At 34.6% G+C, this 14,431-nt stretch overlaps 1 protein-coding gene across 6 annotated transcripts in view; it reads right to left on the bottom strand.

Moving 5' to 3' along the window:
• Window positions 1–14,431, bottom strand: part of LOC122716678 (BAI1-associated protein 3) — a 119,908-nt gene that overhangs the window by 26,125 nt on the left and 79,352 nt on the right. For all 6 annotated transcript variants that reach the window (XM_043939987.1, XM_043939986.1, XM_043939990.1 and 3 more), the window contains one exon: window positions 1,989–2,163. In XM_043939987.1, the coding sequence (XP_043795922.1) occupies window positions 1,989–2,163 (175 nt within the window). The remainder of the gene's footprint in view (window positions 1–1,988; window positions 2,164–14,431) is intronic.

The raw sequence follows: 14,431 nt of genomic DNA, 5'->3' as shown, positions 1-14,431 counted from the left end.
AGAGAGAGAGAGAGAGAGAGAGAGAGAGAGAGAGAGAGAGAGAGAGAGAGAGAGAGAGCATAAAATCGCAAATGGAAAATACCATAAAACTATACCTAGAAGAATTATACCGCTTAAACGTGGATCGTGATTGAACATTCTCGTGACCGTTCTCGATATCTTGCATGAAATATAGAGTTTTCTGGGAAATGCAATCATGAAATTGCGGATCCGTTTGCCGGATAAACAAACGTCCGGTCCGGTCATATTATTAAAACGAGTGTCCGTCTGTGTCGTTTCGATTGACCTGCGCGTATAATATTTCAATGGGAATATAAATTAACAGGCCGCACGATGCACGACGGCAATGATGGATGACAAAATATGCGTGCATTTCGCGAACAAAGGGCCGCAACATCAGCGATAAGTGTGACGTTTGTATTAATGAACATTCACGAGTAGAAACCGCGCAGAGATCGATTCTGGACGTTCATTAATGTCGCCTTTTTTTTTTCGAGTATATATATGTATATATAAAGCGTATGAAGTACGCATTGCGTCGCAGAATTCAATAAAAATCTTTCATTTCTTTTTTTTTTTTATTAATAAACATCTTTTTCAACTGCGGATACTAATTGCAATTGTTCATCAATTGCTTTAGCATCTTTTTCGAAACGTGGCACGATTTATTTTAAAATTATACGTGTTCTAAGGATGATCGAAAGACACGCTTTACCTATTTTCATCATTTTTTTTTGGAAAAATCGAAATTTAAAAGTATTCATTCGACGTCTTCTGGACTTTCGAATATTAATATTTATCTTAACCGAGTTAAATCGTTAATTCAACAGATCTGATGCCAATCATTTTCACTATGTATGCAATGACGTACGATTTAAAATTGTTACGGATTATATACCTTGTCGTATGACAAGGCGAAGGAAGGGGGTCATCATCCGACAGCCATTGATATGCAAAGATTTTCTGGATCTTTGAATATTAATTTTAATTACTAATTTATCTTAACCGAAGTTAAATCGTTAATTCAACAGATCTGATGCCAATCATTTCCACTATGTATGACGTACGCAATGATGTACGATTTAAAATTGTTACGAATTATATACCTTGTCGTATGACAAGGCGAAGGAAGGGGGTCATCAGCCATCGACATGCAAAGATTTTCTGGACCTTCGAATATTAATATTTATCTTAACCGAGTTGAATCGTTAATTCAACAGATCTGATGCCAATCATTTCCACTATGCAATGACGTAGAATTTAAAATTGTTACGAATTATATATCTTGTCGTAAGTATCGATGAGAAAAAGGAATAAAAATTCTTTGGATATAAGAGAAAAGGAGATGAAGAATCTATCTCGAGTGTATGTCTAGAAAAATTTCAAAATTTCGAATATTTGAAAATTTATCGACGTTATAATTGGCTACAAAAAGAAAAAAAAATAGTTGCAGTTTATTAAGTTTTCAATCAATTTTCAATTTACTTACTTCAATTTACTTACTTCAATTACATAATATAAATACAGATCCGTACACGAAGATTGTGTTTTCGGCCTGTTATCGTGCTTTTCATTTTCATAGTCGCACGATTAATTTCAGGCACGAAAGTGTATTGTTTAAAGCGCGATTAAATTCGACGCGCACCTGGCTGCATTACGCCGGCCGAAAGTAGTTAACAACTCTATCTCGCGTTAAATGATAGTGGATGGTTACAAGCTTTCGCGTTTATATACCATGTTGCCTGGTTGTTACGGCTTGTCGTGCTGAAAACCGGAAACTTACACACGTTTCGTGCGATAAACTTTCACAATTACGCCACTAATACTCTCTTTATATCGTATCCTTTCTTTCTTAAAATTTTTCTTTATCGTTCTTATTACAATTACAATTAAAATGAAAATTTTAAGGTCAAATTATATCGCGCTATATATCATTGTGACGAAATAATTAATTTCTTTTTCTTTTTGTTTGGGTTTAATATAAATACCTCCTTTTTGGTGAAACGATAGGACTGCGAAGACGTCAAACTCGTGTCTCTGGACGGTGGTGGTGGTTCCTTGGCTCTGGCCTCCACTTCCTGAAGGACAACGAGCCTTCGGTTCTCCTGCCTCCAAGACAACGCGGTGAAACTTTCGAAGAAGGAACCATCCGTTTCTTGAACTCTGGAATAAACCAATTACAACGCTTATTTTTCCTTTCCTTTCTTCATCTTATCGAAAAACATTTCGTGTCAAAAATCTGTTTTATAAATAATCGAATCATATTTATATATATTTCTCGATACAAGAAAAATACAAGATTCTGTTCGAAGATTAAGATTGAAAGGCGACGCGTCGATGATTTCTTCTATGAGATAAGAGGAATTCGACGAAAATTGTGACAAACGATCCACGATCATTTCCATTTTCCATTTTCTCCTCGCACTTGCGTGTGAGCCCAGTCTTGCGTCGTTGCGGTAATATCGATCAGACGTGGTATACGCGCGTTTTTTTCTTTCCACTCCCTCTTAATTAATATTTACCACCACACTGGAGAACATCATACGATAGCGAAATATGTTTGAGAATTGCACGTTTGAAAAGAAAAGAACCATCCAAGCGAGAAAATTTCCCTCTGGACATCGATCCTTCCTCCCTTCGAATTCACGCCCCTTGCCTGATTCTCCCTCATCATTCTTCATCATCCCGAAACGTATCCATTTTTATTCACTTATATTTATTTATATATATTTATTTATTTATATATTTACTTTTTTCAAGATTTTAGTAATTGTCTCTCACATCTGACCGATTCGTTGATAATATTATTATATTATGGATTTGCGCGAAATCAAATTTTTTTTTATCAAAGAAATGGAGGCTACATAACGTAACGTTATACTTTGGAGATTTCTGTTCAAATTTTGAAAAATGAAAATATCCGCAGTGTAATAATCATTTTATCGATCGATTTTTCTTTTAATAAAAACAAACTGAGAAAAAACATTAACATATATATACACATATATATATATATATGTTACATGCATAATAAATTAGAAAAAAACACATGGAAAGGAAGGATCATTCGACAATGGATATTTTATCGAGAACATGATCGCGATAAAATATTATTTTATCAAACAAAGTGGCGCAGCACATTTGTTTCGTAACTTGTTTGATGAAGAAGAAACGGCGTCGAATAAAATTTCCGCAATGGATGACGCCATGTTGATGACGTGGCCGATCCCAATCATATTTCATGGCGACGAATATTTCGAATTAATGAGCGACCAGAGGTAAAGTCAACAGGTATCAATTTTCCTATCCCCATTAATAAAACTATATTTGTATCTCGCTTCGGGATATTTCCAAACGAGCGAATTCAACTTTTTTGTTTATACATTCTTTTTCTCGTTTTTCTTTTTCAAAAATTTCAAAAATCCCACGCACAAATTAATCTCGCCTTATATATAATCATTATACTTAATGGTATAATCATTATACCATTATACTATAATACTATTATACTTTATGTGTAATCACAATCTCCATCGATTTCCTTCGAGTTTGTGAAATTAAAAAAAAATCAGAGAATCAATTACATAATTTTCGAGACGTCGAAAAATAATTCTTTTGAATTGGCTCAAGGAATGAATATATATATATATATATCTTTTTTGAAAACAACATTCGTCCCCGATTCAAGGAGCAGAAATGAAAAATTATGGAGCAGAAATTAAAAAAAATGGAGAATCAATTACATAATTTTTGGAAAAATAATTCAGCTTCTGAATTGACTCGAGAAATGAATATATATATATATATATCTTTTTTGAAAACAATGGACATTCGTCCCCGATTCAAGGACGGAAGGAGAGGAGCAGAAATGAAAAATATGCAGATGAAAGTACGTTAAGCGAGCGTGTCTTTGACGTGTCTAAAGGATCTAATTTAAATCCGAAAGAAGCGACGCCATCGTGTCCCCGAGGAGCGTTTCGACTCGGACATGCCACGATACGAGAGCCATTTTCTTCTGGGAGAGAAATAGAATCAGTATTTCTAGCTCTTTTGCAAATATCCTTCTCTTTGACAACTTGAACGCGGAAATTGATGCGTTTATGATAGCACAGAAATCGGAAACGATCGATGACAATTTTCCGAATTTCCAAATTGAAAAGAGACGACTTAAAAATTTAACAAGGAATTTCGATGATTTGCAAATATCCTTTTCTTTGGGAATTGATGGATTTATACGTGAAAATGGCTCGCAATAAAGAAACGATCGATGACAGTTTTCCCAGAATTTTCAAATTGAAAAGAGACGATTCAAAAATTTAATAAGGAATTTCGATGATTCATAAAAATAGAATCAGTATTTCTAGCTCTTTTGCAAATATCCTTCTCTTTGATAACTTGGAAATTGATGCGTTTATTATAATGATTGATGACAGTTTTTCGAATTTCAAGTTGAAAAGAGACGACTTAAAAATTTAACAAGGAATTTCGATGATTTGCAAATATCCTTTTCTTTGGGAATTGATGGATTTATGCGTGAAAATGGCTCGCAATAAAGAAACGATCGATGACAGTTTTCCCAGAATTTCCAAATTGAAAAGAGACGACTCAAAAATTTAATAAGGAGAATCATTTCGATGATTCGCAAATATCCTTCTCTTTGATAACTCTGGAATTGATGCGTGAAAATGGCTCGCAGCAAAGAAACGATCGATGACAGTTTTCCCAGAATTTCCAAATTGAAAAGAGACGACTCAAAAATTTAATAAGGAGAATCATTTTGAAGGATCTTGAACTTTGTGAAAATCCAAGTTAATTGGATCGAGTAATTAGGTAAATTGCAGATTCGTTGAAAAAGTGGTTCTAATAACTGGGAAATATTTAATTTATTCCGATTTTAAATTCGTGATTTTCGTAATTTTCTAATTAAATTTCGCGGGAGAATTAAGAATTGAATGACTTTACGAAAATCTGTGTAATGTTCCTTTTCGTGGCGTTTCGCAAGAAAATAATAATAAAATCACAAACGTCGATGATTCGGTGATTCAGTTCAACGATATCACGTTTAAACGATCTCAGAAGGCAACGATCGATGTAGTAACACGTTATTCAAGAAATAAACGATTGTTCGTGTAACGTCACAAACGGATTTATGGTTCCTTGGCGCACAGGATTTATGGCACGCTCATTTCAATTTATTGCGTTTTGAATCCCGTTAAAGTGCATTTATTCAGACTTCGTCACGTTCGAGAATGAAACTTTTATATCTCGAAATAACAATAACAAAATATCAAAATCTGTTCGATCAAAAATATATTATACTCTTAGTTGAATCCTCGAAAAAAAAAAAAAAAAAATGAAAGGATCGAATTATCGAGGAAACAGACTTTTCTGTTCGATAATTTAAAGTTGCGGAATTTAATTAAAACACTTTGATTATAGATCAAAGTTCACTCTGTTTCCTGATTAAAATCGAATACTTAAAGCAAGGAAGCTTTATATAATATCAAAGAAGAATTCTCGTTATTCGAATTTCGAACGAAATGATGAAACGTAATATCTGGATTTTATTGCGATTCATTGGTTAATAATATCGAATTGGTTAAGTGACACAAGTACAATCTTTTAAACTTCACTTCTAACCTACTCGTTCTCCTCTCTTTTTGCTTCTCATTTCCTCGATCCAAGTCTTTTACACAACGAACCGAATCTTTTTATAAATCGAACGATCCTAACCGACCTGGCAAAACCTGCAAAAAAATGTTTTCATCCGAGGAAAATACATTGGAAGAGAAATAAAAAGCTATTGTAACGAAGATCAGAAAATATAAAGGTAAGTAAAAATATATAAAATCCAGAAACCCAAGAAAAGAGCACGGAATCGCACGATTGATGTTACGCAGGAGAAGAAACAAAAGCAAGAGAGAGAGAGAGAGAGAGAAAAGGGGACGAAAACGAAAAAGAAAAAGAAAGAGAAACACACGGGCCTAGGTCGAAAGAAAGATATCGATATCTGATGGGACGAGCCATCGTTTACCTCTTTATGCACGGCCTGGCGAGCTAATTTGTACAAAGCACCGTTGCGTATTCGCCACGATATTAATAAACGACCGTGGCTGGAGAATCCAACCATTTCCCCCTTTAATAAACTAACTCCTTAATCTCCACGTGCATCGAGAGTTGACACGATCATCCATGAACCGGAACAGATATTTCTAAAGCGATCTTCCGAGAAAAATCTGAGGCGAATTTAAGCAAACCGACATTGAGCGTCGTCGTTCTGAAAGATGCATAAAATGCTCAGATAAATAAAACCAAACCGTAAAAGTCCAAATTCATTCGGAACGGACGTGATAAAACCCTTTTTTTACAACCCATCAACGCGATATTATTATCCCTCGACCATCGTTTTCTCTCCTTAAAACGAACGTCAAACTTCTATCGTTAAATCCATAATCTGAAAGAAAAAGAGAAAATAAAAAAAAAAAAAAAGAGACAAGGAAAGAGCTTTAACTCCTTTCCTCTTTCTCTCTCTCTATTTCTCTCTCTTTCTCTCTCTTCCCATTATCTCACCTCTTATGATAAACTAAACGGGCGAAAGAAGGATTATTTCTTATCGGAGCAAGAACAAATCTGGCATCTCGTTCGTTCGGTTTCGTTCGGTTTATTTAATTTATTCGAGGATGGCGGGGCGCACAAAGAGACCTTTCCCCCCCTGAAAATGGAATTTCAATGCCGAGAAACGGTTGTAGGGAAGGGGAGAAGGAGGGAAGGAAGCTTAGAGCCGCCATTCCGCTTCCACCGCGCAACGGTTCTCCTCCTCCTCCTCCGCTTCCCCATTTCTGCGACCCTATCATCCCTACTTTCGTTACCTCACGTTTTCTTTGACGTTTCTCTCGGCATCTGTTGCTCTGCATGGGCCGGGCCGAAACGAGGGCACGGGGACGAGGCGGAAGAGGGGAAGAATAAGGGTAAGACGTATCGATAAAGTTCAAAGGGGAGAGGCACATCGAGGGAGATACAAATGATACGTGATGCCGAGGAAATACGGCAGAGACGCGAATCTCCATATATATATATATATAAAGTATATGTATATACTTTATATATCGACCTCGAGAGCTGGTGCATGCACGCGTCACACTTTTCCCCAGTTCACCAATTTCCCTCTTCTCGCGTTTATCCTTCTTCTTTTTTCCTCGTGACAGAAGACGCGTTTAGATTTCAGATAATAGATTCAGAAATAATAAATTAATAAATTATAATAATAATAATAATAAATAAATAAATAAATTAAGTAGATTCAAGTAGAGGGTAATTTTCGAAGGATCGAACGGTGGTAAAAATCATGTCCTCCCTTGCTTCCTAGTTATACAATTTCCCGAAAAATTTCCCGAAAAATTCTTCTTTTCTCGGGAAGGAAGGGAGGGAATTTAATCACTCGGACTTCTTCGTCGTCTTCCATCATAGTTCCTCCCTATTACGTTACAATTCATCCCTCCCACAAGGTACACCGTTCTTTATTTACATCTGCTCCATCATCACAGGGTACACAGGAGGAAGAATCGTCGATCTTCTTCCTCCGTTTTTCCGATGAAAGTTTCGTTTCGAATAGGGTGTTCGTTCGAATTGCTCGAATAGGGTAATAGATTTAACGAGGGTAATTTTCAAAGGCGGTGGAAAAAATCATGTCCTTGTTTTCTACTTTACGATCGTAAAGTAAGAGATATAGTCGAGAATTCTGCTCTCGAAGAAGAAGAAGAAGAAGAAGAAGAAGATTTCTTCTTTTTCGTCCGTATGTTTCATCGATTGGGAAAGAAGGAAAGGGAAAGAGAGAGAAAGAAAGGATACGTTTCGCCGGAGAGAAATTATCTTGTACTCGCGTTCCAATGAAAAAATGTATATTTTTCGGTCGAAATGTAAGAATTGGAAACGTTGTTTAACGTTGTTCGATTTTATTTGCAATTTTTCTTGAGATAATTCTTTTTTTGAGAGAGGATATTATATACAATATAAGTTTCTTGGAGATTGTTTTTCGTTTTTTAATTTTCTTATTAAAAAGAAGCGTTGTAAAGAGTCACACTTATGGATGTGTGATTAGTAACAGTTCCTCGAATCGAATCAGGATATTAGAAAAATGCATACTGGAAAATACTTGGAGAAATTTAAATCTTCAAAATTAATATAATTAGATTTTTTAAATGTAAATAAAATGTATCGATTAAAAGAAGAAAAAGGTTATTGGTGAATCGAAGAAGAAGAAGGCAATTGAAGAAATCTTAAGGATCTTGATCATAAAGTTTTTGAAGTTGAAATGGTTTTATTTTTTTTAAATCCGATATTGTTGGAACAAATTTGATGTATCTCGGTATCAAAGCGTTCAGCTCGTCTGGGAATCGAAAGCGATTCTTTCCTCCGCGTTCCTTCGAGTTTCCTTCGAGCGTGCAATTTATCGAAAGAATAAACTAACTGCTTTCCAAGTGGAATAACTTCCAGCAATATCTCAATTTACGCCAACTAAAGGGAAACGTCTTTAATCAATTATGGTGTCGTTTTAACAAGAATCATCATCGGTTAATCGAGTGTTTTTTTTTTTTTTTTTTTTGAATACTTATCTGATATTACAATGCGACAGTATTTATAACAATTTGTATTGTACGTAGAAAAAATATCGGATTAATTTTCAATTAGATTCAACGAATTAATAAATTAAACGAAATTGTATTATTCATTATAAAATCTCTTCTACATTGAATCATCCCAAATGAAAATTTTCATTCCACAATTATTACATTTTCCAATACGATTTTTTCAATTCAAATCTCTTCCTTTCCTGTTCAAACAACAATGAATATTTGCCGATAAAACACTCCTCGCGCTTCGAATCAAGATTTAAAATTTGTTAACATTTGATATTAAATTTTAGTAGAAAAAGAACGTGCTTAAAAAATTTATCGATACTGGGTCGAAAAAATTATTAAATGGAAGATTCGAAGAAGTAACTCTCAATTCGAAAGTAACTCCTATCAACTGTATATTTCATCCAGGTCGCTTGGCATCTCAGAGTCCAGGCCAGACTCTACTCTCTCAATCTTCCTCGTTTAAGAACTTAAGAAAGATGCTAATCTTATTCGCTGTTAATTGCCGTGCCAGTTAATTAACGCGTCGAGTCGAGAGAGAGAGAGAGAGAAAGAGAGAGAGTTGGACCTTCCTTGAAGAGTCTTTTCAAGTTACTCCCCTCAGTCAGCCAGTGTCAACAAGTGTCACGTTCATCTCACGTGAACACATTTCACGCGAAAAAAGGAAGAAAGGAAAACGTGCAAGAAGAAGATGTATTCCTTTTTTCTCTCTTTTTTCTCTTTTGTTTTCTTATTTTTCTTTTCTTTATTGGTTTAACATTCCATGGAATAAATTTCCGTATTTATTATTATTGTTAATAATTTTGTGAAATTGCGTTCCAAGCAAATGTATACTCGATGGATTAAGTTTGGGGACGAGTGGTCTGATAAAATTCACCATGATAAAGAATAATGAAGAAATGGGACGTGATCTCGATCCTTTTTTTCCTTTCTCTTCTCTCCTTTTCGGCGACCTTCGTCGATCGAATCCCTTTGGGACGAGTAACGTGACGGGAAAACACAGGAAATAAATGGGTTAGCCGCGGTAGAACGACAGTATTAATTATTATCAATTGATACGATTCGAGTATATCAGTAAATTTATATAAAAGAAGATCTGTGAAATTTTTCAATTCTTTCGACGTTAGAAATAATACAACGTCATCTAAAATTCGAAATAAAATAAAAAAAATTCATAATCATCGATAACTAATTCAAAACTTACTTCTATTATTACGATAAACCTTCAAGCTCTTTCACTTGAATCCTATCCTACGTTATAAGAAAAGAGAACACGCAAATACATAATTTATCGTGAAACAATTTATATTTTTATTATTCTTACGCATTAATCATCGTCATTTCGAAAATTGAACCGGTCGTTATTACCCAGATTGATGAGAACTTTCATTGCTCCACCTTGTCTCTCCAAGATTAACTCCTTAAAGAAAAATTGGAAAGTTTCTTCGAAGCGCGGTGAAATTTGATCGGATCCGAGTTTCCGCTCGAAATTGGGGGGAAAAACTTCGTAGATACGTAGTTCCTCTGTCGAAAGATCGAGTCGAATATTTTAATTCGAGCGAAAGATCGAGGCTCGGCCAAGAGAGGAAATCGATTTTTCCACTGTCATCTGAAATGTCATATATGTATATCGTCGGTAAATACGATATTTAATCTTCTCAAAATTTCCAGGTGAAAAGATAGATAGGAAATGGGGATAGGGATTAAGAAGATATAGACGGACACATGGGATTAAAATTCGTCTCATACTTTTGGGGAAGGTCTTGGACGAAATAAAAATTTTTATTTTGTATGCATAGCGAAATCGATGAATTCAATCCGATATTTCTTAAAAAATTCCATTTAACGACACACAGAGTCGTTACATAATTCAACGCAAAAATCCGCGGGATCTTGGAAAACTCGTAAATTGATCTCGCCTCCTAAGAAATTTAAATTCGAGTCACACGGAATAAATCCAATATGCTATATATAAGATATACCGATTTTTCGTTGATACTTTTGAGATTTAACAAATTATATATATATATAAAAAATATACGATCTCTTTCGATTATTAGTTTAGAGGAGGAAGAATAACCTACTATTTCACATCTCCTCGCTGAATTTGAAAATATTCTTCTCGTTCGAAATGCTTTCTATATTCTTCTGCATTCCCTACACACTTGTACAAATTCGTTCACATTTCTTCGAAAGAGAGCCAAACTCCAATGATACAATTCCTCTTCCGAATTTCGTTGCAAATATTTGCCAAAAGATTGGCAAACATTGCACACGTATTCATAAACACATCAAACACGTAATACACACACATATATATAAAATACATTATTATTCTCAAATAGCATAGCAAATATACCAGATAAATTTACCATTACCTCGCATCTTTTCCTTTTTCACACATCTCTCCAAACAAATTATTCCAACGCGTATTAAATTGATTAAATCGACTGAATCAATCCTCGCGTTTCCCCTTTCGAGGATAACCTTTGAGGTAGATCGAAAATTTTGAGCAGAAATGGCGCGCGAAACAATGAAACTGCTTCCATTCACCGATCATGGCGAGTTGATCGATGTCCATCCAACCACCATTACCGGTTTTCGCGAAGTGGAAACGAAACGCGGTCGATCTGGATGAACGTAATGGAGCAAGAGGGAAGAAACTCGAAAGAAATATGGCGGACGAGATAAAAGGATATAAGGAGGGGCGCCTCTCCATGGTCCGCGCGCGACCTTTCTATCCCTCAAGAGTCCAACAGTCCTTCTATTTTTACGAAATCCCTCTCGAAACAAACTCTCCCTTTTCGTCGACGTTAAACGCCGCGTTTCGCCTTTTTTTCTTTTTTATCCTTGCGAATGTCGTTGTGCGGGTTGAGTCGATCTTTGGGAATGGCATTTTTTTTTTCTTATTTCGAAGAATAATTATTAATAGGGAGAATTAAGAATAAATTTATTTGATATTGACGATACGGTTTTGCAACTGTTTCGAAGTATTTTGGAATTTATTATTATATTTTTTATAATATATATTTATTATTATTAAATTTGGATTAACGTTGAAAAATACGTTGAAATGTGAAGGAATTGATTTGAATAATTTGATTTCGAAAAGAAGATTCAAAATCAAATGTGATCGGAATATAAACATTTATAATTCTTCTTTCTATTTCTCTTTTAAATCTTTTCGACATGTTGTAAAACAGTGTAAAAATATCGAGAAGGATTCGCTATGCTCTTCTGTGAAACTTATTCGCAGGAAGGTGACGCGTAATCTCGTTCTTCCTCCTCGTCGACAACACGTAATTATCGTTGACACCTTTTTCTCTGATGTAATTTTTATTCGAGAACGGGGGCAGGATTTTTCATCGCTCGGAAATATTTCCACGGAATTGTTCACCCCGGGAAACGTATTTCTGCTCGTTTCACAGAAAGAGATTCACCCCCAAATGACAGGAAGAAGTAAATTTCATCCTGCGGCACGTGAGCAGATTTCCTTCGTTTCTCGAAATTTTCCGTGATATTATTTACTTGGGAAAAACTTTAAGAAAAAGCTTTGCTCCGTTTCATGCTCACCATTTTCATATATTATTATTTCCCGGAATAATATTCGAAATTTTGAAACTTGTGAAAATGAGAAATATTTTTATCCATCATACCGTTCTCATAAATCGCCATAAATTTTATCTCGAATTTCTCCGTTTTACGAGTACGAAACATTTTTTTCCTCGCTTAAAAAAAAAAACATAATACGTTGATTAAATTTGAGAATTTGTCTCGCTGATTGTCATCCTTCCTCGAGAGAATCTCGAGAGCGGAGGAAAGAGAATTATAAAAATTTTCATAAAAATATAATACAAAATGCAATAAGAATTTTATAATGAGAAATCACTTGCGTTAAATCACAATCTCCTCGATCCACGACTCGAATCTCATCGAGCAAAAGAAAAAACAAACAAGAAAAAAAAAAGAAATTATCGTTACGACATATTAGAAGAAATCGCGCGAAACGCGAGTGACATCGTTCGTTCACGAGCAAAATTAAATATCTGGCGAAAAAATAGCACGTTATCATGAATTAATAATAAAATATGCTTGCACGCAACCTAGTTTTCCAGTGCGGAACAACAAACAATGGCGGAACGTGTGATCCAAGTTGCAAAATGCGGCTTTTAATCAGTGCAATTTAATTACGAAAACGCGAAATGAAGCCCTTAAGCTACACCGAGCGTTCAGTTACAGAATACTGGATCCGTTTCACAGAGAAAGGGTTAGAAAGAGAAAAGGAGAGAAATATCGCGACTCGAAAATCACAATGCCAAGACTCGGAATGGAATAAAGTTTTCTGAAAAAGAAAAGAAAAAAAAAAAAAAAAAGAAGAAAGAGGATCCATAGCTTTGAAGAAATTCACTCAAAGCTCCTTTGGATCGTATTTAATCGTTCTGCCATTTCGTAGATTTATTGCGAGCCATATTTTTGCGACCATTGAAACAAGATATGTGAAAGAAGAATTTGATAATCGTTAGCTATTTTGTGACGGTCGAAGAGCATGGAAGAGAAATTTTGATGAACGAAAATTTTCTAAATTTTTCTTATCGTATTACATTGAATACGAACCTCCTTATTTCATTAAATTTGAAAATATAAAGAAGAAAATTTTTTCCTTCAAAAATTTTCCCCGCTCCGTTTTTATTTTCAATTTTTTTCTTATTTTGCAATTAAAATTATCGCATTAATTAATATCGTGTACATCGTATAGCGTTTAACGATGTCACAAATTTAATCATCCCTTAGTTGTTACAACGTACAAGTGTTTCCCTTGTTAAACGCTGACAACCTGGGTTTGAATGTTTGCTCAGGTTGGCGTAAACAAAACGGTCCAATCTTACGGTTGGATTTGAATGTTGTTTGAGGTTTGATTCGTACACTGTTTGGAGAATACTGATTGGTTTAAAGCGAAGTCGAAATGCTTTAATTTTTACTCCTAATACAAACAATCTAAAAATCAGAATATTAAATTGAATTTCCGAAATTTGAAATCGAGAAATCGAAATGAATTTTTCCCTTCTTATTATTTTTCTTCTCTTTTTTTTCTTTTTTTGTAAACAGACTTATATACATCAAATCGGAAGATCACATCTACTACTCCCAAGATACTATTATTAATTAAAATTTCCTACTGTTGAATATTAAAATGTAATTGAATTAATGAAATTGTACGTATATGTTATAAATATTAATCACCCGATTCGACAAAGGAATATATTTTGCAGAGATAGAATAACTCTACCTGTGTTCAAAGTTTTAATTAAATTGGCAATCCCGAAAGGGGGTCTTTCCTACTCCCCTTTGTGAGTTTCGTGAGATACGTGAAAGGACCCAGTGAAAGGGATTAGGAAACATGATTACGCACTTTGATAGACTATCCGACCGGAAAAAACTAAGTCTAAACATGGAAGGACAAAATGGAGGAACAACAATTATCCTTGCGGACAGAAAATTCGTAGGAAAATTATTATCAATTAGAAGAAATAAAAAATCGACGATTCGAAAAATATTTAAATATTAAATATTAAATATTCGAAAAATATTTTGACACCGTCAAAAATCTCTCCAATCAGGATTAATCATTGCTTCTCTAGTGCATTTCCCTCGAGTCGAACGAACCTAATTACTCGACAACGATGGCAATGATTATTAATTAAAAGAAATGAAAAATCGACGATTCGAAATATGATCGATTTATTTGCAACTCGAAGAATATTTACCACCATCACAAATCTGTTCAATCATGATTA

The sequence above is a fragment of the Apis laboriosa genome, unplaced genomic scaffold (genome assembly GCF_014066325.1).
Source record: "Apis laboriosa isolate Shangri-la unplaced genomic scaffold, ASM1406632v1 scaffold47_cov149, whole genome shotgun sequence".
Classification (NCBI taxonomy): domain Eukaryota; kingdom Metazoa; phylum Arthropoda; class Insecta; order Hymenoptera; family Apidae; genus Apis; species Apis laboriosa.
This window is presented reverse-complemented; position numbering and strand designations above follow the sequence as displayed.